At 42.7% G+C, this 26026-nt stretch overlaps 1 protein-coding gene across 3 annotated transcripts in view; it reads right to left on the bottom strand.

Annotated features, from left to right (window-relative positions):
• Positions 1 to 26026, bottom strand: part of raph1b (Ras association (RalGDS/AF-6) and pleckstrin homology domains 1b) — a 60072-nt gene that overhangs the window by 13042 nt on the left and 21004 nt on the right. Inside the window, exons 1-8 of one of the 3 annotated variants that reach the window (XM_051943065.1) lie at positions 10123 to 10233; positions 9878 to 9997; positions 9446 to 9551; positions 9090 to 9284; positions 7637 to 8064; positions 6363 to 6449; positions 5797 to 5871; positions 434 to 511 (exon numbers count right to left, since the gene is read on the bottom strand). In XM_051943065.1, coding sequence (XP_051799025.1) covers positions 434 to 511; positions 5797 to 5871; positions 6363 to 6449; positions 7637 to 8064; positions 9090 to 9284; positions 9446 to 9551; positions 9878 to 9997 — 1089 coding nt within the window. In that variant the 5' untranslated portion in view covers positions 10123 to 10233. Of the gene's footprint in view, positions 1 to 433; positions 512 to 5796; positions 5872 to 6362; positions 6450 to 7636; positions 8065 to 9089; positions 9285 to 9445; positions 9552 to 9877; positions 9998 to 10122; positions 10234 to 26026 lie in introns of those variants that run through there. The other 2 variants (XM_051943064.1, XM_051943066.1) reach the window with 2 other exon arrangements.

The following is a 26026-nucleotide window of genomic DNA, read 5'->3' as shown; positions in this document are numbered from 1 at the left end:
CTGGAACACTGTCGGGCTTCACTTATTCATTGCGTGTAAAAGGACACCATTCAACTGCATGGCATTGCTCTCATTCACAGAGACGGCTCATTCACTGGCAAAAACGGCCTTCCCGATGGAGACACGCCACCAAAAATCGCATTTTTTCTGTCAGATAAATAACACGTCTTGTGTCGAATTGCGTCTGCATTGTCTTTGAATGCACACCCCGTCTTTTTTTGAAGCCCGTCTCTGATTCCTTGCTCCCTCCCCGGCAGATCCACACACATAATCAAACACTGCAATGACCTATTTTCTCTGCGCTTCGCCGCCTTCGCCGTGAATGAAGTTCACAAAGAAATGCGGCGTACAGTGGGTACGACAAGACAGCGATTATGACACGAGTGAGAGGAGTCGGTGGATTAGTGCTCACAAAGCAGAGAGGTGTTTCTACCTTTTTGACCTGCGCCTCCTTGATCTTCTCCAGGGCGACTCTGATCTTCTCTGCCTTCAGCTTGGCGGCTTGCTCCTCCTGGATGGACACACAGGAGCACAGTTAACACAGCTGTGATTTCACAGCCTTGCCTCATGCTCTTCACTCACGTCTTTTATTATTCTCTCTGATGGGGAGAAGACATCTTCATGAAATAGTTAGCAGCCCTCTGAACCGTTTAAATGCACAAGCCCCCGGCGTGGCAGCACATGGTGTCAAAATAATTCTCCTACGCTTTGGCTAGCTTACCTGGCCCCTCCAACAAGATGCCATCACCTCCATGCTACAGGTAGTGTGTGCTTCCACGTGTGTTTTATGTGTGAATCAGGACACAAATCGATGTGACATTGGTCCCTCAAATATGGCGCTCCATTTGCTGTTTAGGGTTTCATAGTGGATTCGTGTGGAGCTGCGACGGCGGTTTCCTTTGATCTTGCAGTAGAGCAGAAGGGAAACAATAGTAGAAGATCCCCAAAGGGCGAGAGGCTGCGGATGAAGGTGGGATCAGCTCAGAAAGCGACTGTGCCCGCCACTGAAAGAGTCAAAAATCATGGAAAATATCCATAATTGTTTTCAAAAAAGCAAAACAAGGAAAAAAAGATCCGGTCTGCCACCTTTCACAGTTAGAAATAAAGTTATTCCAACATGATCCTCAGCAGATGAAAATCATCTTTGCATCCACGGCGCTGGTCAAAGCCGGCGCTGAGCAGAGACTTTGTGACGTGCAGACATGTGCGCCCGAGACGAGCACAATTTGACTTTAAAAAAAAAAACACCCCAGTGAGACAGTAGGGAGGACAATGCCCCTCCCCCTTCCATCCTCCCACCCTCTCTTCCTGCTTCCTCCCCTCTCCTCTCCATCACTCGCTTCCTTCTCCTTACAACACATGCAGGGGTTTGGGAGCGTGCCCAATCGATGTGAGAATAATCCCCCCAACAAAAATACTACAATGACGGGGACGGCCAACCGCGGAGCCCCGTTTGCGAGACCTTTAGCCAATCGTGGCGAGAGGGGACGACCGTGACTGACTCCGGTGCCGAAGCTAAACTACAGCGACAAGGGCGAAGAGTGGAATTCGGCTGAATGAGAAGCCGAGATGCTGAATATTTGAAGTCATGTGTGTTCAAAGAGAAAAGGGTGGGGGGGTGTTAACAGCCCAAGCCTCTTAAGCCTCTCCTTGACCCAGACTACCTTTTCTCACATGACCAACTTCAAGGCACATTAATGGAATAAAACCAAGCGTCTGTTTGGCCAACACATAGCGGGAGGCTTTTAGTCGCCCGAGTGAGAGTGAGTGAATAGGGGCTCATGGGGTTGTTCAGATTACAGTGCAGGTCGAGCCCAAGAACTGTCACTGTGTCCCCCTCCACGTCTCACTCCGCCTCCATTATTCCCTCACAGCGTCACACCCGCACCCCGTTTTTACACTGGAAAAAATGAGCCTCTCAAAACAGAGGGAAAGAAATTATTTCAAGGAGCTTTTACCTTGAAATAGGTGAAAAAATCTGCCAATAGAAGAAGTCAAAAACGGCTTGAGAAGATTTGTTGAAATAAGATATGATATGTACAATCCTGAGATCTTAAAATTAGCTGGAAAACTTATTTTAAGCTCTATTTTACCAGGATTGTTAAGCTTAGGTGTCTTAAAATAAGTCAGATATGCTAAAAAGAAAGAGCAATATGTCACTCAAAAACAGATTTTCGCTTTCATGTAACCTCCTAATTTCAGATGCATTTACCCTCCTGTTGTCCTCGTTTATGGCCATCAAAAAATACTGTTTTCTTGTCTGAATTTTTTTCTTTTTTTTAAAAATCAGCAAAAAATTCCCCAAATTTCTGAAGATTTGCAAAACCTTCAGCAAGAAAATTCCAATAATTCCCTAAAAGCTTTCCTCAAAAGTTATATTTTTTAAAAAAAATACCCCAAATTTGGCAAGAAAATTCTTGTAAATATTTTAAAAAAGTGAGTAACAATCTTCCAAAAAATCCTAAAAATATCTAAAGTGATAGGATACATATCAGTAAAACGTCTAATATTTTCTTTAAGAACATTCACAAAGAAAAAATCAATTTTTATGTGAATGTTGTGTGAATGTGTCTTGAAAAACATTTTTAACATTTCTTTTTTCCACCCAAAAATATTCAAAAACTTTGCAAAAATGTTGAAAATGTGGACATCAGAAGTTTCACTGTGAAATTATTTTTTTCCCACATTTTCAAACTTTAAACCGGGTCAATTTGACCCCACAGGACGACAGGAGGGTTAAACTTATTTTGAGTTTTCTTGTAAAATTCAACTCAAAACAAGATCATTTCAAGATTGTTTGACTTAACAAGATATTTAAGATGCGTTGTCTTAAAACAAGTCCCTCCATCTGCTGAAATGCCGCTTGTTAAGTGAATTTATCTTAAATCAAGTGGGATGAGACATTTTGAGACTCGGTCAGATTTTGAGCTTTTGCAGTGTATTAGACATTAGTCTTATTCTGATTCCACAGCCGTTTTCCCTTCCACTTTCACACTCAGTCACACCACAGCCAATTTTAAAAAGGCTCTTCTGCCGAGCCCAGAAAAAAAAAAAAAAAAAGAAGAAGAAAAATCCTGGCCCCCTGTTCCTTTGATGTCTCTTCGTTCTCTTGCGCCTTGCTTGTTCCCAAACATCCCGCTCTCTTTCAGTATTCTCGCTTGCGAGCGAGGAGAGGCAGAGAAATTGTGAGTCTCATCCTCTCCCATTGTACAGTTGGATGAGTAACACATAAAGTCCCTCACAGCCGGGACGCTGGAGGCCATCTCTGCCCTCCACTCTTTGGAAACCCAGTCAAATGCTCTTTGTATACGCAGACAGACTAAGAGCTTAGATGCCAGAAACCAGCAGCTTTGAAACTGTGAACTAATTCCACTGTTTTCTAGCACAAAGAGGAAAAGACAAAGCAGCTGCCCCTCCAACAACCAGCTTCACCACCAGCATCCATTATATAAAATAAAAAATAATGGAGATAACTGGAAGTCCTCTGGAAAAACTCAGCTCCAACAGCCACTACTGGAGATGTTTCAGTTTCCTCTTGTTTTTTGGAGACTTTAAAATACCAGAAAATAAATACAACATGTCTCAAAAGTTTCCAGAACCATAAAGGGCTCCATCTAAGATTGTTATAATTCACAGTCTTCAATAAAATACTCTCGGGTATTTAATTCTCAGCAGGGTTTTAAAAAACTCCTGCTGTCTTGGAATCCCCTCGCTTGCACTTTGCAACGTGTCCCGTACTGACGGTCGGATAAATTTCAATCAGCAGCAGCCAACTTTAAACCGCAAATGTGCACACATGGGATCGGCGTAAGCGTCGGCACAGAAGCCAAAGGCTGCAGCCGATACATCTGCCGAGAGGTTGCAAGACGTTTAAATTAAAACAGAGCAGCATATGACGGATAAACACATGGGGAGGATACTGCACGCCCAACAGAAGAGCACAGATGGTTCACGTTTAAAAAGAAAAGAAAAAAAAAGAGGAATATTACCTCGTCAAACTCTTCAACGAGCAGGAATGCATCCAGTAGGGTCTGGTGTTTGTTTGAGCTATGGCTGTCACTATAGCAGATTTTCACAACATGATTATTGTCAAAATATTATCTAGCAAAAAATGTTTAAAAAGCTACCAGTAAAATTAATCTTTAACCTTGATTCGAGTGTGTTTTGCTGCCTTTTTAGCAAATTATTTGCAGTGAAAATAGACAGAGAGAGAGATTCTGTAAGCATAATTTTACTGCATGTTGCCGTGTGAACCAAATATTGGATTGTTTATTTACAATATTACTGCAAGCAAATGCATTAAAATAACTCTTAAATAATAAACATTCACACAGAGAACATCTGTGACATTCCAGATTTCTATACAAGCATGATATAAATAAATGCATCACTTTGGGACAATTGAGGGCTGCACAGTGCACAGTGGTTAGCACTTTGGCCTTGCAGTAAGAAGATCCCCGGTTCAAATCCCGGCCTGGGCCTTGGGTTCTTTCTGCATGGAGTTTGCATGTTCTCCCTGTGCATGCGTGGGTTTTCTCCGGGTACTCCGGCTTCCTCCCACAGTCCAAAAACATGCTGAGGTTAATTGGTTACTCTAAATTGTCCATAGGTGTGAATGTGAGTGTGATTGTGTGTCTGTATATGTAGCCCTGTGACAGACTGGTGACCTGTCCAGGGTGTCCCCTGCCTTCACCCGAGTCAGCTGGGATAGGCTCCAGCACCCCCCACGATCCTAGTGAGGATAAAGTGTGTACAGAGAATGGATGGACTTTGGGACAATTTACATGGGACAAAAAGTGATTTAAAAGCACAAAACTTTATGTACTTCAAGGTCCTGTAGCTCTGAAAATATTCATAGTATGAAGGTAAAACTTTGCATGCTTTCATTTAATAAACTAAAGTTATTGTAGATAATAAATCATCTGATTCGGAGAGGATTAGCGGGGAACTTTTAGCAGTTTTTTTGGTTTTATCAGGAATGAGCCTGTATTTCTGGGCTTCAATTTGATTGAAAATTTAAAGTAAATCCCGTCAGCTTCTCTGCACAGACCAATAGTTACAAATTCAGCCCTACATAAGGTCGCTACCTATACTATTGGTCTGAGCAAAATCCATCTGCTGCAAACCTTGAACTGTCATTTTGTCATCAAACTATTATAAAGCAAAGGAGGAACTTTCACACTCTGAGAAAAGCAGCAAATTCTCTCTCGGAGAAGCTACAACCACAGAATGGTTGGAGTTTTAGCTTAGCTAACAATTACCACAGTTGTCACACTTCAATTTTATGTGGACTCATCGATTAACTGATAGCATAAATCCACAAACAGCCGCTGCTCCCTGCACAAGCGTTCTTTTCTTAACGATGACACAGCAAATCAAAAAGAGACGGTAAATAAAAATAGACTAAAGACCACATGCCAGTGAGTGATGCATGTGGAAGCAGGTAAGAAAAACGATCAAATCTATGTGCGAGATAATGATGAACAGGAAAAATCCATTCTGAGACGCTGTTAGGTCGACAAATACCTGATTTTTATTGCTTTATTATTTGGCGAGCTTAAGGTTATTCTCTCCTTTTGTGCATTTCACAGAATAGACAAGTTGGAGAGAGCGAGAGCGCCGTTTTTCAAAGTTACGTAAATAAATCAATCAGTCTGGCTTCAAGCAGCTGGTTTTCAACAGTTCTCGCATGGATTTTTCCACAAGAGGAGCATGCGGTGCAGAGAAGGGGAGCGGTGCGAACACACACGAGAGAGAAGAAATGAAAGGAAAAGCGAGTGTATGAGAGAGAGTCACCTTGGTCAGGAGGTGAGAAGGCTTTCCAGCTATGCTTTTCAGAATGAGCGAGGTTTCTCGGTCCAGATAGGAGTGCTTGGGTTGAAAAGAGGAGCAGAGGAAGAGACAAAATAAAGGAGAAGTCAGTGCCAGATGACTCTCTGAGGCTTATTAATTGCAGGTGTTTTGATCCTTTCTGTACAAAGAAGCGTGGAAGCGAGAGAAGGTTCCGCAAATGAAGCGACTGTGGTTGTCATTAGCTGCGGCTGTGGGGTAAAGAAGCAATGATTGTGAGAGAAAGTTTAGATACGCACAGAGAAAACATGATGACGACAGACTGGAGTGTATGAATACATAGTAATACAGCTAAAAAACATTCTGCAGCTACTTTCACAAACGTAGAATCCCTCTTTCACACCAGACACACTTTGATTCTTACAAACCAAACGCTGCACGCTGAAATCTGATAATCACAGGTTAAAAATGTTTTAAAAAAATCTGTTGCAACGGCAGACTAAGCGGCAAGAAAATGTCTCAATCACGTAGCAACATTTACTGAGCAGCCTTTCATGCACACATGCACTTACAGTGGCCCGATCCACTTCACCGTCTCGTGAGGTGAAGTCAAGCTGCCGTCTGGCCGGCTTACCGTTGGCCCGTCTCAGTGTGACATGCTGGGAGGTGCAGGAAAGGGTGTGTGTGGACAGAAGCCATATATATAAAAGAAAGGATGCAAACACATACAGACAATATAAACACATGCAAGGGGGACAGGTGACGTGCAACATATTGTGTTTCTTCGAGTGGTCCCTCGTCTATCGTGTGAAAATCCGCAAAGTAGTGACCTTATATTAATTTTTATTATTGTTTATATATATTTTAAGGCTTTATAAACCGTCCCCACACTCTTATAAACACTTCCCATGCTCTAAAACACTTTCTACACACTTAAATCTGTTATTTTCTCATTTTCTGCGATCGTAAGCGTCTTCTTCTTGCGCTTTAATTCGGTGCCAGAAGCCGGAGAAGGCAAAGAACGTTTGATCAACGTTGTAGAGCTTAAAACAAATGAAATTTCTTTCCGAAAACTTCACAAACACGCTTATGTGAAATGAACAAGACGAGATGCTGAACGCTGCTATATACGGGAGGAGACGGTCGTTGAGCCAATCAGAGCCCGCCGTTGCACGAAAAGCATTTTATTTCAATTTAATATTCTCTTAATATGTTTTAATGATTATTTTTTTGATTTTTTTTAGATTGTTTTCAACTTTTCAGGCTATTATTAAAACAATAAATACATAAAAATACCTATAATACTGCAAAATCACGGGATAAAGAGAAAAATCTGCGATAAAAAAATGAGACAAACAATTTTAAAATCCGTGGTACAGTAAGATCGCGAAAAGCTGTCCGCGATATGGTGAGGGACGACTGTAGAGCCTGGCCTCTCGTACCAAAACACAATATTTGCCGTTTCTGAAGCATGTTTAACACGTCACAACCACACTTTGGAGGATATTCTGCTTTTGTTAGAAAGCCGGTATGCTTTGCGAATGAAAGGTGAAGGTGTTAACGTTGTAATCCAAGCCACACTTGAGATTACAGCGTGTTTAATGCCACCGTCCAATGCACAACACTCAGGCTGTGTTGTGTATTTACACTCTGGCATGCAGCTTCATGTGTGCTTCAACATGCAGGGTCTAGATTGAAGTTCTAATATTCATATCCACACACGTATTTAACTTACCGCCACATCTGGAGAGCTTTGACACTGTGGCTCACACACACTTCCTCATTAAACGCTACATCTACCTGTTTTGTATCCGAGTGTTTCTGCATGTTTCGTTGTCAGTCATACCTCGGTGCTGGTCTGGTTTTGTCCTTGAGCACTCGGGCTGCTCTGGCCCTCCACCTCTCCCCCCGTCAGCACTTTATCAGTGTCCAGGGAGTCCATGCTGGAAGCTGACGCACACGCTGAATTTACGCTGGACCGCTGGGACGGAGCTTCCTGCTCGCTCACCGCTCCCACCGAACCCGTCCTCCGGTGCTGCCCGCCGCCGGACGACCCGGACGAGGGCCGCCGGAGCGTGGTGGAGGAGAACGACGACGAGGACGAGGAGGAAGAGGAGGACGTCTGGCGTGCGGCTTCGTCCATGCTGAGAGAAGCCTTCTCCAGCTGGGAGGTGATGTCGTCCAGGGAGATGTTGGAGGCGGCGGGGCGGGCGTTGACGCTGCCGCCTCGTACTGTGTTGGCCGGTGACGCCCGGGTGCTGCTACTGGTGCTTCCTAATTACATTAAATCACAAACAGAATGCATAACATCAAAAAATGGGCAGCAGTCTGTAATTCAGTCCACTTCTCCTTATTCAGACATTACAGGGATGGAGGAAACAACAGGATGCACGTGATTTTTGTCATTCAAAATCAAATTAGCAAACTGAACAGTACATCAAGTGTTGAGTGTAAGGGAGGACACATAAAATGCACTATTAAACGAAAAAGACAAATGTATATTGCAGGAAAAAGCCATCCCGTAATCGCTTTATACAACTAGAAGCACTTTGCTTGTGCGATGAATGAAAGTAGTTCACATATTTCTTCACATTTCACAGCATTCATGACACATTGCTGTTGGATTTAAGGTACAGTGACACCACAAACATTCCCTTATCCTTTGCATGACTACCACTGTCAAATACGATCACGCCAAAACTGATTACAGCCGTCACATTTCCCATGATTCTTGCCTTGTTGTAAACAGGATGCTGCTAAATGTGCCCCCTGTCCTACTCTGTATGAGCACTTTGCAGGTGGTTGTTTTATCATTGGCTTACTTTAGGGGCATTTTGGTGATTGTTTTTTTTCCTTTTACAGCGTCCACACACAAAACTGTGGAGGAGGTGAGGGGTGGCATGTTTGACAAACGGCTTTGTTTGCATTTTACGCTGCATTCGCTAACTTCATTATGGCTCCCAAGCAGAAGTAAGATGCACAGTTTATATTTTGGCCAGTATTTTCCTCCCGAGTTGTGTTTCAGTGTGAGATAATGACTGTTTGTCGTTACTGTAGTTGTACAAATACTGTAAATTGATTGATATCGTGATGCACCTAACGGCTTTGTTTACATTTTCACCGGAGTTCCGACTTACGGCGAAAATCGCTCGTAGGAACGGAACTCCGACATAAGTAGAGGACCACCCGTATTTGCTTGTTGCATACATTTTTGTGTTCACGTATTTGCAGTAATTCTTTTATTGTTGTTAAAACGAGGCATCAAACACCACTAAATGGACACAATCCAGCAGGACTACCTCCACTGCTGCCCCCTCCACTGGTGCCGGTGTGCTTGGTGCTGGCACTGCGCCCTCCAGCGGCTCGCTGATGGCCTTTGTTCTGGCTCCGAGAAGTTGAGTTTGGTTTGGAAATGGTGTTGAGCTCCTGCTCGATGGAGCACAGGTCGGCCATCAGGGCATCCAGATCTACTGTGTCCCCCTGGTTCAGCGCCTCTGGAGGGAGCAAAGATAAAAGACAGAGGAAAAACAAAGAGCAGGGCAGGGCAGAAGGGGGAAGCGGGGGAAATCGTATCCATTATTTATCTTTTCTGGACAGTTTTTGTGGAGCTACTGTGAAGATTTAGACACCGTGAGTGAGACGAGTGACGCCTCACCGTTTATGTTGTACATGGAGAAGCGGTAGGAGAAGTTGGCCATGTTGGTCTCTTGCCTGAGAGGAGGCTTCTGCAGCGTTTTCTGCGGCCTGCCGTCATCCAGACTCTACACACAAGCGAAGCGTGAGATGCAAATACGCAAAACCACACACATTCTGACATTACAAGCAAAGCACAGCATCCAAACAACCTCACACACACACACACACACACACACACACACACACACACACACACACACACACACACACACACACAGATATGCAATGCATAGTGGTGAAGGGAAGAGGAATCGCTAGGATACAGTATAGGGAGACAGGATTAGCAGTGTTAAGGTTGCTATGGATACAGCCCCATCCTCTCTCTCTGCTCTTCCACCCATGTGAGTCTGTATCTGTGTGACTAGACGCAATTATTTGTGTGTGTTTTAACCTGTGTGAGTTTGTCCAGCTCTCCCAGCCAGGCTCCAAACATCTTGTCCAAGTCCTGGTCCTCCTTGTCACTGTCCTCCTCTGCTCCATGGTCCAGCTCGTCGTCTGACACCTGCTCCATCTGCACACAAATGAACAGAACAAAAACAGGAATTGAGAAAAGATTCTACACATGTACGCAAATTCACACGCTGCTGGGTCACACCCACGTACGAGGAAATCAGAAAAATAAATAAATAAAAAAACCTTCAGCTCAGCTCATGCCAACCTCACTGCCTGTTACCATGGCAACCACTCGTGGACTCCTAGCAGGCACCCTGCGCTGTGTGATCAGTCGGATGCCCCGTAGAGTCTCGTGTGCAGCTCACTGCTGACACACCCAGCGCCTCTACTTCCATGCTGGCATCCAAAAAAAAAAAAAAAGAAAAAGAGAGGGAGGCTGGTGGAGAAAGGAGGAGGAGCAGCGGTGCAGCATCCATCCATCCTGAATCATCGAGTTCTTTTGGAGGCGAACAAATCAGTGATAAATCAAGATATTAACCAGATCACACAGAGCAACAGCACGTGATATTAACGGCCACAGTGTCGAGTAAAAGCGATGGGAGGCGCAGCTCGCTGGCTGTGGGAGCCCAGCTGGATTTTTGTCAAAGGTGATGGCAGGGCGCCCTCTAGTGGACACAAGGGAAAGTGGTGCAGCAGCAAGTCGCAGCTGTTTGCTTCATCTGTTTAACACAACAGAACAGGAGATCTGGAAACACATGCTGCAAACTCACGCTAGATAAAGAAAATTTAATTGAATTTTAATATTATACAAGTGATCTGAAAAAATGCAAGCTACAAAACATTTTTGTCACACACACTTGTTTTGTGCATTTTAACTGCCACTGTGATCAATTAGATTTTTCTTTTGTGTTTTTCTGGATCTTGTGTGTTGTTTTGGACATTTTAAGTGTCTTTTCGATCATTTTTATAATCTTGTCGTCGAGTCTACCATTATTATTGGTCAGTCTGCATCTTGATTTGGACATTTTGAGTATGTTTTTCTTAATTTTTTCATCATCTTGTACTCATTTCTACCATTATTATTGTCATTTTGTATCTTGATTGGGACATTTTTAGCGTCTTTCTGGTCATTTTCATTGTCTTGTAGTCGTTTTTACCATTACTATGGTGATATTGCATCTTGATTTGGACATTTTAAGTGTCTTTTCTGTCATTTTTTTCATCATCTTGCAGTCGATTTTACCACTACTATGGCAGTTTTTCATCTTAACTTGGACATTTTGAGTGTCTTTTTGGTCATTTTCATCATCTTTTAGTTATTTTTTACCATTGTTATGGTCATTTTGCACCTTGTTTTGGACATTTTGAGTGTCTTTCTGGTCATGTGTCTTATTTTGGATATTTTTACTTTTATTTTGTGTCTTACTTTGGACATTCTGTCACTGTGGTCATTTTGCTTCTCGTTTGTGTCTGTCTGGATCTTGTATTTTGTATTGGCCATTTTGAGTGTCTTTTTCAGTCATTTTCATCATCTTTTAGTCGTTTTTAACAGTAATATGGTCATTTTTCATCATGATTTGGACATTTTGACCATCTTTTTGTTCATTTTTATCATCTTATAGTCTGCATTTTCATGAAAATGTGAAAGTAAGGAGACCGATTGACATACCAGATCAGACAGCCACACAGTTTAGACAATCTGATAGAATAAACAAAAACCCACGAATGCCAACGTACACTTCAGAGGAATGTTATCTAATCTGCTGATACATTTGTAAAGCGGAAGGAAAGAACGTCAAAGCACAGGGAGAGTCATGCCTGCTATGTCTGGTCAAATTCCAGAAGAACACGCTTTCTTATTGCACCCTTCCAGCTTAGCATACACAGAGACAAATATTGCAGCATAGAATAATAAAACTAAATCAATTGGAAAAGGCAGTGCTTCCCTGAAGAGTGTCCACGCCTTGGTACAGTCCAGTCTGATGGAATATCCCTGCGTAATCCCATTGATGTTTTCAGAGGGCGTCATTCCCTCCTCTTATGCATGCTATGGGGTGTCAGTCACTGGTGGGGACTGTATCAAACGAGGATTAACCCCTCTGATGACCCCTGTTCTTTTGATCTGACTAGAGCCACATAGTGTTTGAGAGTTTCTGTGCTTTCATGGGTGAGCTGAACACTCGAGAAGCAATTTGTAAACCGTGCTTTATTGCTCCAATGTGATAAAAGCAGGTAATAAACCGGGCAGTAGGTGCAAAAAGGCAGTAAAACAGGCAGTTTGGCAGATCAGACGGGAATGTGATAGCAACACAGTTGATAATTGGTCAGCTGAAGACAAACAGAACAGTTGAGGGGGGCTCGTTTCAGATCGGAGACAGATGCAATCTAGACAGCGGCGCATGTTTGCTCGTTAAAGTCGCTGCATGTTCTGCTGCCTCAGAGCGTGTTTGCATTGCAGTGCTGATGATGGGCCGCTTCCTGCTTTGGCACTCTCATTAAAAACACACACATGCTGAAAATGCCAGCCCGAGTATGCAAACAAAAACACGTCAGCTCAGCTCGTGTAGGTTTGAAATTACATCCATGAGCGTGCGTGGGAGCAGGAAATAGCCGTGATGTGCAGAATTCCCAGTTCCCCTCGTGGCCTGTTCCTTAGCAGGAAACTCCAGCTGTCCTTCGTTTGGTCCATGCCACTTAGCGGGAATGACCTGAGTGTGGGTGGAGGATATCAGGATGCTGAAAGTGAGACCCAGACGCCTCCATCTTTACAAACACCTGCTGCGTACTTCAGGAGGACCCAGTTCTTCAGGAGGAAAAACAAACAAGTATGCTTTTTCTGGATCTTGTGTGGTTTTTTTGGGACATTTTGAATGGATTTTTGATTACTTTCTGTTTCGTCTTGGCAGTTTTGAGTGTTTTTTCTGTCGTCATCATCAACATGTAGTCATTTCTACCATTAGTATGGTCATTTTGCATCTTGTTTTGGACATTTTGAGTCTCTTTTTGGTCATTTTTATCAACTTCTAGCAATTTTTACCATTGTTATGGTCATTTTGCATCTTGTTTTGGACATTTTGAGTGTTTTTTTGGTCATTTTTATAATCTTGTAGTCGTTTTTACCATAATTACGGTCATTTTGCATCTTAACTTGGACATTTTGAGTGTCTTTTTGGTCGTTTTCATCATCTTGTAGTCGTTTTTACGATTATTACTATCATTTTTAATCTTGTTTTGGACATTTTGAGTGTCTTTCTGGTCATGTGTCTTATTTTGGATATTTTTACTTTTATTTTGTGTCTTACTTGGACATTTTGACTGTCACTGTGCTCATTTTGCTTCTTTGTTTGTGTCTGTCGGGATCTTGTATTTTGTATTGGCCATTTTGAGTGTCTTTTTCAGTCATTTTCATCATCTTTTAGTCATTTTTAACAGTAATATGGTCATTTTGCATCTTAACTTGGACATTTTGAGCCTTTTTGGTCATTTTCATCAATTTGCAGTCCTATTTACCATTATTACGGTCATTTTGCATCTTGTTTTGGACATTTTGAGTGTCTTTCTGGTCATATTTTGTCTTGTTTTGGACATTTTACTTTCATTTTGTTAATTTTATGTCTTAATTTGGGTAAGTACAAAGCAAGTCTGCCATTGTTTTAATTACATGGTATCATACTACCACCGTTTGAATCATTTGTCTACTTCGCTATGCTCATAAGTGTCTCCATATGGGGCCCCTGAGGTCACACAGTCATCTACTTGTGGGTTTCCCAGTCAGAAAATCGGTGAGTATCTCCGCTGTATGACATCATGGCTGGCTGGAGGCAGACATAAAGAGGAAACGACTGCAATCAAATGAGACTGCGCTGCGTTTGCTAATGTTCTCCGAGGTGCTTCCGTATGTAAATACACTAAATGAGTCACACGGTAGGACACTTTTAATAGCTGTGCTTAAGCAGCAATCAGCCTCGGGTCTTTTACAACACACTCACCGGCAGGTAGGCCCCACAAACACTTGTGCTCGTATGCATATGCTGCAGGTAGACATTTAATCTCGAGGCAAAAAGAAAATAAAAACACAAGAGAAACGATGCACGCCTAAAAACAAACAGCGCTTTGAAAATAGCTCTGCGACCGTCACTCTAATGGAATCACAGCTGCAGGAGCAGATGCTGCTGCAGGTTTAAGTGAATTACCACCTGAGGCCGTGCTTTTAAGCTTATGGACCATGACCTGGCAGAGACGCGGGGATACGAGGAAGCTGTGTGCGCAAATGGACTCCTGCAAGCATCATCGCCGACCAAACAGCCAGCCGTGGCCTTTTCCCTCCTGATACTTCACGGTCCCTCTCTCTTGTCTGAGCATGACCAGTGTTTATCTGTTTCCTGTGAGTCTGAGGTGAAAGATCAAAAGTCAAAAGGTCGCCCCACTGGAGTCTCATTCTGCAGTTTTTTTGTCCATGTAAACACTTGCCGTTCTTGCTGATGCTGCTGCACAGGCGAAGACGAAGATGGGGAGTGAAGCGAAGGGAAGACAGTGTTCTGGGAAAACAAAAGTCTCTAAATGTGAGAGAAAGTACAGCGAGCATCCGGTGCTGAGGAGGTTGAAGATGTGGGAGGAGGAGGAGGATGAAGAGACAACTATCTTTAGACGAAGTCATTCAGATCAGAGCGTCTAGAGGATTGGAAAAGGGAGCAGTGTGAAGACTAGACGAAGTCGTTCAAAGATTTGCGTCTTCCATTTTTACAACTCCGAAAAACGAGCAAAAATAAAACAGGAAAGTTTTTGTTCAACCAACAGATCACGCTTGTTTCCCCACAGAATGCAAAGGCTAATGAGGAGGAAAGAGGATCTTCACTTGATGCAATAAAAGACGGCTGTAACGGATAAACTTGTTGACTTCCTGTCATATTTCAGGTCACATGTCTTGGAGTGACTGATGTTACTCAACAAATGTAGTCACTTGTAAGCACAGACAAGTCTTTGGGTTCAAGACATTTTCGGCGAAGTTGGTCCAAGTTTAGCATGAGAATATTAAGGGGAAATATGTCCTCTGCATTTGATCCATTCTAAATTCTAGGGTCAAGTCGGTCAAAGGCAAAAAACCGGTGTGTTCCTAAACCTTTGGCATGGGAAATAAACAGAGGACACCCATGAGAATACAGAGAACAGTCCTCTGTACTATCTTCCTTCTTTATTCGACAAAAATATGCAAAAGAAAATGGGAAAAAAAACAGCAAAAAGGAAGAGAAAGTCACACAAGCATCTGGTTGTGACAGAAAGAGATGGAGATTATTAAGGTCAGTTTAGGTCTCTGTGGCTCACTCCATCTTAATTCACTTTGCATGATGGAGACAAAACATTTCTGCTCATTTGGTTCACATTAAACTGCATCTGGAGCGGACAAACAACTTCAATGATTCAGCAGAAAAGCAAAACGACTCGTACTTGTGCTCCGGTCAGTGGATGGATTTCAAAACGTATGCAAATTACAATCCCTCTGACTTTGCCTGACACATTACACAAAGTTACATTATATTTAACTCTTTTCTTTGTCTAGTAGCCACTGCTGTTCGTATCGTGTTTTACTGGACATAAAATGAATTCGTACAATCTCAAAATACCTCAAGCAGGCTAGACGATAATGCCCCGTCGCTGACAGCTTCAGCGACACCTGCCCCGTTTCCGGCTGACATTCAAATGATCAACTGCCCCGAACATTTGAGATACAAATGAATGCTTTCATACTTGAGTCACACAGGAAACAGGAGGGCTGGGATGTGGAGAATGACCTTAGCTGTGTAAACACTATTGTGGGCCAGATACTCCTGCTGCAATGATGACTGAGTGGACATTTCCATCAAGGGCTTCTAAATAGACTATTATTGGACCAAATACTCCACCTGAGTTTGTCTGCATGAAAGGCTGCAATGAGGACCCTCGAGGTAATAAAACCGGGCATCATTCCTTTGGCTCTCATCTCACACTCCTCATCCTCACATCTATTTTCCTCTTCACAAAAATAAGTTTACGCACCTCATCTAAAAATACCCTCAACACATCATATCGTCCCATCAAAGTCAGACAACACCGAGATAAAAGCAAGCACAGACGGCCGGATACGCCGTTACAAAACGGCACGACAATTACAGAAACTCGGTGAACTCTTGAGGGGGATGAATGCTCTGCTGTGGTGCTTGGCTCCAAACAGAGTGGGAATTCTTGAGAGTTAGTGGGACACAAACATTCACACTGACAAGAGTCCCCAGGGGAAGATCGAGACAAAGCTGAAACAGAGGAAACAAGTAAAACGTTTAACATACTGATGGATAGGAATAGCTTTAAACGAGGTCTTTCACCAAGCCTGGGAATGGTAATGGGCCAGCCAGGCTACAATGTGTTCCCCGTAAATGCTGCTGATTAACTCTGGGGAAATTATGTGTGAAAATAAATGAGAGTCAATGCCACATGCGCGTGGTTTTGAGGGGGGGAAAAAAGTGGGGTGATTATGCATGTTTGAAGTGCTATTTTCAATTTGTGTCACTAGAAGAGTGGGGAAGTCTGACAAGAACACCATAGCTACAGATAATCCTTTAAATAAAAGGCGTTACATGTTCTAGCACTGCTGCATACACACGTGGACAAAATTGTTGGTACCCCTCAGTTAAAGAAGGAAAAACCCACAATTCTCACTGAAATCACTTGAAACTCACAAAAGTAACAATAAATAAAAATTTATTGAAAATTCAATAATCAAAAACAGCCATTACTTTTGAATTGTTGATTAACATAATTATTTAAAAAAACAAACTAATGAAACAGGCCTGGACAAAAATGATGGTACCCATAACTTAATATTTTGTTGCACAACCTTTTGAGGCAATCACTGCAATTAAACGACTTCTGTAAAAAAGATTGAAAACTATTTGACCAGAGTGACATGATTAACTCAGGTGTGTCATTTAATTGACATCACAGGTGTTTCCAAACTCATAATCAGTCAGTCTGCCTATTTAAAGGGAGACAAGTAGTCACCCTGCTGTTTGGTGAAAAGGTGTGTACCACACTGAACATGGACAACAGAAAGCGAAGGAGAGAATTGTCCCAGGACATCCGAAAAAAAAATTATAGACAAACATCTTAAAGGTAAAGGCTATAGGACCATCTCTAAACAGCTTGAAGTTCCTGTGACAACAGTGGCTCATATTATTCAGAAGTTCAAGACCCACGGGACAGTAGCCAACCTCCCTGGACGTGGCCGCAAGAGGAAAATTGATGACAAATTGAAGAGACGGATCGTTGGAATTGTATCCAAAGAGCCCAGAGCAACCTCCAAAGAAATTAAAGGTGAACTCCAAGGCCAAGGTACATCAGTGTCAGATCGCACCATTCGTCGTTGTTTGAGCCAAAGTGGACTTCATGGGAGACGACCAAGGAGGACACCACTGCTGAAAAAAACTCATAAAAAAGCCAGACTGGAATTTGCAAAAATGCATGTTGACAAGCCACAAAGCTTCTGGGAGAATGTCCTTTGGACAGATGAGACCAAACTGGAGCTTTTTGGTAAGGCACATCAACTCTATGTTCATAGACTCAAAAACCAAGCATACGAAGAAAAGAACACTGTCCCTACGGTGAAACATGGAGGAGGCTCAGTAATGTTTTGGGGCTGCTTTGCTGCATCTGGCACAGGGTGTCTTGAAAGTGTGCAAGGTACGATGAAATCTGAAGACTATCAAGGCATTCTGGAGAGAAATGTGCTGCCTCGTGTCAGAAAGCTTGGTCTCAGTCGCAGGTAGGGCTGGGTATCAATCTAAAAGTTTCGATACCGGTACCAATTCCGATACCTTCACTTCGATACCGGTTCCTAAACGATACTTTTTTCGATACCAGTTTTACAATATATACTCTAACAGAATGAAAATTGCATTACACATTACTTTTCACATCTTGAGTTTAATTTTCCAGTGATTTCCAGTGCAAAAGAACATTTGCAAGCAATGTACAGTTCAGTACATTCTGAGCCACCTTCGGCCCCGGACCCTTCCTGGCCGACCCGGAGCCGGTCGCGGCGCACCGCCGCGGAGGAAATGCGCCAGGCGGGGGACGGCCCGCACCCGGTGAGAGGTCCCGCGAGGGGATCCTCCCGCACCGAGCGGCCGCCCCTGGCCCGCCGAGTTGAATCTCCCGGGCGGACTGCGCGGACCCCACCCGTTTACCTCTTAACGGTTTCACACCCTCTTGAACTCTCTCTTCAAAGTTCTTGTCAACTTTCCCTTAAGGTACTTGTCGACTATCGGTCTCGTGCCGGTATTTAGCCTTAGATGGAGTTTACCGCCCGCTTTGGCATATACTGCACCGCGCACTATTGGCGTCTGTGGCGATGGGCGTGGGAGAGCTCAGCTGCAGAGGGGAGAGGTGTGGAGGAGAGTGTGTGGAACCAGCGTCAGGTTAATTAGCGCAGCTGGCACCAATTAGACTCACCTGATTCTCTCGGCAGTGACAGACTGAAGCAGAGGACAAAAGACAGACGGACAGAGAGGACGGGGGAACGGACGAGCGGAGGACAGCGGACAGGACGAGGTCCGGTGGAGCGGGCAGCTTATCGAACGAGATCCTGTGGAGATCCGGCTGACGCTGAGACGGTTTACCGGAGGAGAACCGGCGGACGTTGAGACTGTTTACCGGACGAGGTCCGGTGTAGCGCCGGGCAAGGAAGAGAGACTGTTTTATTTACATTGAGACGGTGTGGTGAATAAAAGACTTTGTCTGCATTGGCCGAACTGCCGTGGTTATTGTGCTGAGCAGAGCCGCAGACAGGTTCTCCTGTTACAGCGTCCATTTTACAAAAGTAGAGCCACGTTTTAGACCTCAGAGGCATCTTTTCCCACTTCGACGACATGCTAAACAACTGCAGTAAATTCAATGTACTTTACGTGAAACCTGTCTGTGAACGGGCAGCATGCTTTTTTCCGGCTTGCCGCAATCACGTGTAATGTTACAGCCAATCACAGGTTTGCTTTATCATAATCACGTGATAAGTACCGGAACATGGAACCGAAAGACGAGGCTTATTTCGATACTCATTAGTACCGAAACATTTCGGTCGGTGCCATTAAAGAACCGAAGTTCGGTACTCAGCCCTAGTCGCAGGTCATGGGTCTTCCAACAGGACAACGATCCAAAACACACAGCCAAAAACACCCAAGAATGGCTGAGAGAAAAGCGTTGGACTATTCTAAAGTGGCCTTCTATGAGCCCAGATCTGAATCCCATTGAACATATGTGGAAGGAGCTGAAACATGCCATTTGGAGAAGACACCCATCAAACCTGAGACAACTGGAGCTGTTTGCTCATGAGGAGTGGGCCAAAATACCTGTTGACAGCTGCAGAACGCTCATTGACAAATACAGAAATCGTTTAATTGCAGTGATTGCCTCAAAAGGTTGTGCAACAAAATATTAAGTTATGGGTACCATCATTTTTGTCCAGCCCTATTTCATTAGTTTGTTTTTTTAAATAATTATGTTAATCAACAATTCAAAAGTGATGGCTGATTTTGATTATTGAATTTTCAATAAATTTTTATTTATTGTTACTTTTGTGAGTTTCAAGTGATTTCAGTGAGAATTGTGGGTTTTTCCTTCTTTAACTGAGGGGTACCAACAATTTTGTCCACGTGTGTAGAAAGACTATGGGTGAGAGTAACTCACAATAAGTGTCACGATTCTGCAATATTCTATGACTTACAAGACAATTATCAACAATACATCATGAGACCTGTGTGGCCGAAGAAGAAAAAATAAAAGCAAACAGCAGGAAGTAGGCAGGCATGCCATCTTTACACAGAAAGATCGCCAAAATTACACATTTTATCTAAAAACAGAAAGAATCTTCAACTTTCTTACAGTCCTTGACATGCTAATGATGCGTGACAAGCAGTTGCATCACGAAAATGAACCAAATCAAAGCTTAAAATTGCGGTATTTCATCAAAATTCCTTAATACTAAATGTCTAATTTAGCCATGAGTGACTCAAAAAGTCATGTGATGATAGTTTAGGCATTATTTGGCTGAACTGCAGGCTGTGCGGAACAGAGAGGAGACAATTAAGGAAACAAATAAGAGACTGAAAGGAAGATAAAACACGGTATACACAGGAGCAAGTCGTCTCCATATTGTTGTAGATACATTGACGATGGTGAAATATCTTTCTCAGGCTAATCAGAGTAGGACTTGCAAATATTTTTTCACTTTCTTTTTTTTTGGCCTTTTCTAGGCTTTATTGGATAGGAGAGATAGCAAATGGGGAGAAGAGTTGAGGGAAGACATGCAGCATACATACATTTTTGTATACTCTTGCACACTTGGACATTATTTGCACTACAAAACACTTTAACATTTGTACATTAGACATTTTGCTTTTTATATTATTCTGATTGTTTTTTTTCCTGCACATTTTTACTTATTTATCTGTATTTATGGTGGTGGGAACTGCAGTCTTTCTTCTATAGGAAACAAATTTCCCCTTTGAAATTAACAAAGCATATCTATTCCATTCTAATTCACGTTTTCTCCTGTGTGTCCATCATCTGCTGTGAACTGTGCTTCCAGCCTGACAAACTGTGACTCACCTCTGACACATACAAGTGTCTGACAGCCTTCACAGCCTGCATGGCCCGTATACTGAAGCCGTAAAACACACACTGAAATGGCAAGTGCCAAGATATCCCAATGACATCCTGTGGCTGCTTCAAGCCAATATGCATTTCTTTTAATCTTGATGTGGCGAGACAGTAAAAAGACGGCTTTTGTCCCACAACAAAAGCGTGCCGTTCTCAAACGCTCTGTTTCACCGCCTTTGAGATATAAAACGGATACGATCTCATTGTAAACGTGCGAGCATGTAATAATTTCTTCACTCATGTCTGCAGCACAGACGGCGGTTATTCGCTCATTTCCGCTCCTCTTTTCTTCCCTTGCGTTGCCGTTTTTTCCCTGGTCAACTCCCTTCATACGCAGATGTTACACCAGGAAAAGAAAACCAACATCACTGCGTCAAACGGATATTATGCAAGCCAAAAGTAGGACGAGGAAACCGGCCAAGAGCTAGCGGAGCCAGTAAAAGAACTCTTTGAACAAGGGAGCGGCTGGTTGGGCGACCGTCCAAAACCCAACTAGGTGCGGTTGGTTTGTCAACCTCGGCTGACCTGTAGTAGCCACTGATGTCTGACTCAACAAAGTGACACAACTCTCTGTGTGTGTTCGATGAATGAGGAAAGTAGGGTGGATGCAGCTTTAAAGGTTGAAGGAAAAAGTCTGTGACAGAATGATCACAGGTTTAAATGAGGAACAAAGAGTATGGATGGAAATGTTGACAAGAAATGTTTATGTGCTTTTTGCCAGTGCACTTTGTTTCAAAATAGTACATAGAGGTTTGTGTGTCATTCCAAAATTAGGACTTTTTATGTCCCATTCAGCAAATTTCACATAATCCATGTACAAAATACTAAAACATGCAGCTGTTGTGTAAATTTGCTCATCCTGAAACCAAATCTGAAAAAAAATAGAAGAAAAACAATGCTTGAAAATATTGTTTAAAATACCAAATTAGTCTGGAGTTCCCTCTAAAATGCCATTTTTGTCTTATTCACCCCCTGATGACCAAAGTGAAACACTTAAAATTAAATTTATTACTCATTTTTTTGGTGTTATTTTTTTACATTGATGTCTCTTGTAATTGTGGGAACATTTTTAATCAACATATGTTAAATAATTATTATTAAACATGGAACGTGCGTCCCACAACTTGTTAGCATAACACTGTTGATGACATATTTGTCGTTCTATGTCTTGTTTTTGTCATTTTCTGTCTTGTTTCTGTCATTTTGCGTCTTGTTTTTTGTCATTTTGCGTCTCATTTTTGTCATTTCAGGACCCGCTTTTGTCATTTTGTGACTTGTTTTTGCCATTTTGTGTCTAGTTTTTGTCGTTTTGTGTCTCGTTTTGTCATCAACATCATCACTTTTCCTATATAATGGGTAGAGCAAAGCTTTGGCTCTCTACCTCATATTATCAGGATCAGACTAATTCTTTTTTTTCTATCAGTAATTTTGTCCTCTTGGTCAGCAGTAACAGCTAGCTAAATATCTAGCTTCTACTGCTGAGAAAAAGATCACATTAGCATGGATTAGCAACCCTGTTGCTGTGATTATAGTAGGGTTAGCAAACAGCAAACAAAACACAGAATAAAAATGGTACCATTGATGTGTACGCTGAGCCAATCAAGCCTTTGACAGTTTATTACCTATTAATGATGAATATGCAGCAGAAAACTGTAAAAGAGAAGGTCTATTTTCCAAAAATTTGGACGTCCAAATGTCCTCCAGTTCTGGAATGTTTTCCTCTACTGCCAAACATTTGAAGAAGAAAAAGCACCTTATTGTTAGAGTCAATGTCAAATTACAGCGGCTTGGTCGCAAATTACCCTGTAATCTGAATAGTTTTGAGGCAGTGCAAAGTTCCTGTTGGAAATGTTGTTGAAGGAGGCTACACTGAACTCATACCCATGCGTGATAACATTGCTGATTCTTCACGTGATAAAAAAAGCCACAAACAATATTTACATCATGCCAGCGGCTGCAAGCATGGCTGAGAATGAATGGAGCAGCACTACAGGCTGCTGTGGGGGAGATTAGTCAGCACTCTGAGACATGTACAGGAAAAAATACCAAGATAAGATAACAGCTACACCACCTCCTTCACCGCAAACATGTAGTTTATGTGTCACGGCAACGAGACGACTCCACTCGACAGAATTCACAAACAAAGCATGGATAAAAAGTGGCATATGTCACATGAAAGAGAGCGTGGAGTGGAAGGACTGATGGAGGTGAAAAGACAGGACGTGGGTAACAAGAGAGGAGAGAGAATGATGGATGGCTACAATAATGGAGCTGGCCATTAGGTTGTGAATAAAAGGGGAGGGACTGATGGCCAAAACAACGGCTCCAGTGTCATTAGTCAAGCATGAGGAACAGCCTGCGAGCAGGGCAGAACGCATTCGGGTTCATTCGAGCGCAGCGTGACACAGTGAGTCACTCCAGCCAATTAGGAGGGAGGGGTAGCTGGAGAGGAGAAAAGATGAGGAGGATGTCGGAGGCAGACAGATGGAGGGAGTGCGAAGATGCACCGTCACACTGGTGGGTGGTAGGTGTGAGCACTCGACAGCTTCGCCAACATCGCAGCGAGCCAAACTTCTCCTGCCCTGCATCTATCCGAGCGGTCATCGCCATGGCAACACACATGCACGTCTCTGTGTTAACACGCTGGCTATCGCATCGGGAGCTTGGCTTGTTGCTTGTCCCTTTAACCGCGGAGAATTCAGCTGACAGATTTCCGTAACGTCTCAACACTTGATGATAAAAGAAAGAAAAACAGGCGATGTGTGCTGAGTAAAGCAGCTGACTGTGTGTGTGTGTGTGTGTGTGTGTGTGTGTGTGTGTGTGTGTGTGTGTGTGTGTGTGTGTGTGTGTGTGTGTGTGTGTGTGTGTGTGTGTGTGTGTGTGTTCCTCTCTTCTCCTTCCACCCACTGAGGATGTGTCAGCTTCCCTCCTGGGCTCCGGTCCAAATGTGAAATCGATAGTCTTGTCCATTGCCTCCAGAGATCAGGTTACACATGCAGGGGTTCAGGTGGTGCTGCTGCAGTGGGCTCGCCCACGCCCACGCCCACTTCTAAACATGATGCAGCACTGCAGCAGACAGACAACACGGGCCAACCGCTACGAATGATTAGCCAGACATTTAAAAACAGGCGCCGCTTCAAAAAGATGAGAGATGCGGTGAAATATTAAGTAAAAAAGAACTGCAATGCTGCGGAGTCAAGCCTCTGCACAGTAATACAAGCTTTTGTTTTGTGCTTGGTCAGATATAAAAATGGTCGTATTGTGAATCCATCACCTGAAATCAGGGTTACTGCAGGCTTCACAATAGGCCTGCATTAAATGAGGAAAACATACTATGATACCGATCAATATGAGTTGCAATTAATAAACAAATACTGAAATGTGCATGTTTTTGTGCTTTAATTGTCTAATCTCTGACATTTTTACTCACTCTGGGATCATTTTTCAAGTCCTGCACCTTTATGGAAAGAGCACAACCATAACTAATAGTAGAAAGAACTTAAAATGTCCTTTGTGCAATAGAAAATGGCTACATGCCAAAAAAAATAAAGTTGAATTTCTTCATGATTTATTTAACTAACATTGAAAAAATATACTGGAATTAATTGGTACAACATTTTTCCAAGTTCCCCAAGTGTTACCAATACTAAAAGATTTTTTAAATTTAATTACACTATCAATTTGTCTCCAAACTGTATCTGTTCCGTTTAAGCACAGCCTGCAGTTCAACCAAACTTTTTTTTTTAAATTAGTCATTTAGAATGAGGCGATTCTGATGCAATATCAAATTTTTAAGAAGACATTTGGTTTAGTTTTCCAGTGGAATGGCAAGTCACAGATGGGTAGTTCAAGGACTGCTACAAAAGTAGAAATTCTGACTGTTTCTGGGTCTGATAAATTGCATAGTTTTGATGATTTTTACACACTTTTTGCATGCTTTTCAAATCTATCAGCAGGTTTCCAGGTACGCTGTTGCTGTAGACCCCAAACAACATGCTTTTATTGAACAAACCGCACATCAACACCCTACCACATAATCAGGACATTAATTTAAAATCAGACATGATAACTGCTAGAAATATAAAAGTTAATTTCTATTGCTTGCTGCAAAATATTTTGTTCTAAACTTAATAGGGCGACTACATGGGGTTAGCTGACGGACAGCTGGGGCTCCATCTGAATTTTTTGCCTTTGTACATGAAAATTATTTCTCTTTTTCATCACATTTCCGGCAGTTTACTGCGATGCATTTATTGCTCATGTCCATATTGCGATGATGAAAACACAATTTAGCAGGAAGTGCTACCGTGCAAAGAAAATTTAAGACTTTTTAATACTTCTGAAATGATAAAACAATCACACCAGGCAACATACTAGAAAACTAGTAGCGGGAATATGGCTTATTATTTCTTAATATAATATCATATTTCTCTCTGCACTGCTCAACAGAATACAACAAAACACATTATTATGTAATTAATTAAATCAATGTGGCTTGGATAGGTGGGATGAAATGGATCGATTGATTTTAAAAATGACAAATAATTCATTAAATTGAGTCTATAATTTTGCTAACATTGACTGTTCTCCCTCTACTCTCCCGGTAAAAGTGTGAAAGCCAACTCCTGTCTCGTCTGCACAAAATCCACTTCTGAAGCGAAACCACTTTTACTTCAAAGGTGTGTAACATCATCTGACAGTCAGTCTGCAGCACGCAACGGAACAAGTTTAAACCTTTTTTTAATATATTCTGGGGATGTGTTTGAGAAAAGAGCAGCAAATAATTCCTGGCGGTGAAAATGCAAGCACGCCACAGGCTTTTCTCAGTAAAATTCACGTAATCAAATCGTCTTTACGGTGCCAAAACATCGGTTTATTTCGTCGTACTTCGGTTGCTTGGTCGAGCTGAACAGTAGATTTACATCTGCTAGCTGTCAGGGAAAACAAAACATGCCAGAACCTACACACGGACCGCTAGCTCATGATGAAACACTGGTTCTGCAACAAAGGAAGACACATACTGGGAAAGTCTTCACTACGCTTCCATCTCTCCCATGCTCTGCTCGTCTGTCCATGACCCCTGCAGCTGGTCTGTATTTGTGCATCTCATCAGACAGACGCCAAAATTTTCTGTCTGTTTCCTCACACACGCCACCTCCAGCATTCCTGTTGTGCCAGTTCGGTATTTTTTTCCATTTCCCAAAGGTCTCCAACTCACATGACTTCAGGACGAGGAGGAGGGGCCACTTCAAGGACGGTCTGTTTTAAGAACGCCCGATGCATGAATGAAACGGTTGCCATGTCAACCACGTCGCTGAAGAGCCGCACGTTGACCGAGGCCTCGTGTGTGTGGTGTGTTGTGGACATACTGAACGATACTGACAGCTGAGCGTCAACATTAGCGGGTGTTTCTGCCCTGAAACTCATGACGCTGACACACACAAACCTCCCTTCTTCCTGGAAC

Source organism: Acanthochromis polyacanthus, chromosome 22 (assembly GCF_021347895.1).
Source record: "Acanthochromis polyacanthus isolate Apoly-LR-REF ecotype Palm Island chromosome 22, KAUST_Apoly_ChrSc, whole genome shotgun sequence".
In the NCBI taxonomy this organism is placed as follows: Eukaryota; Metazoa; Chordata; class Actinopteri; family Pomacentridae; genus Acanthochromis; species Acanthochromis polyacanthus.
The sequence above is the reverse complement of the archived record's forward strand: the minus strand, read 5'-3'. Positions and strand labels throughout refer to the sequence as shown.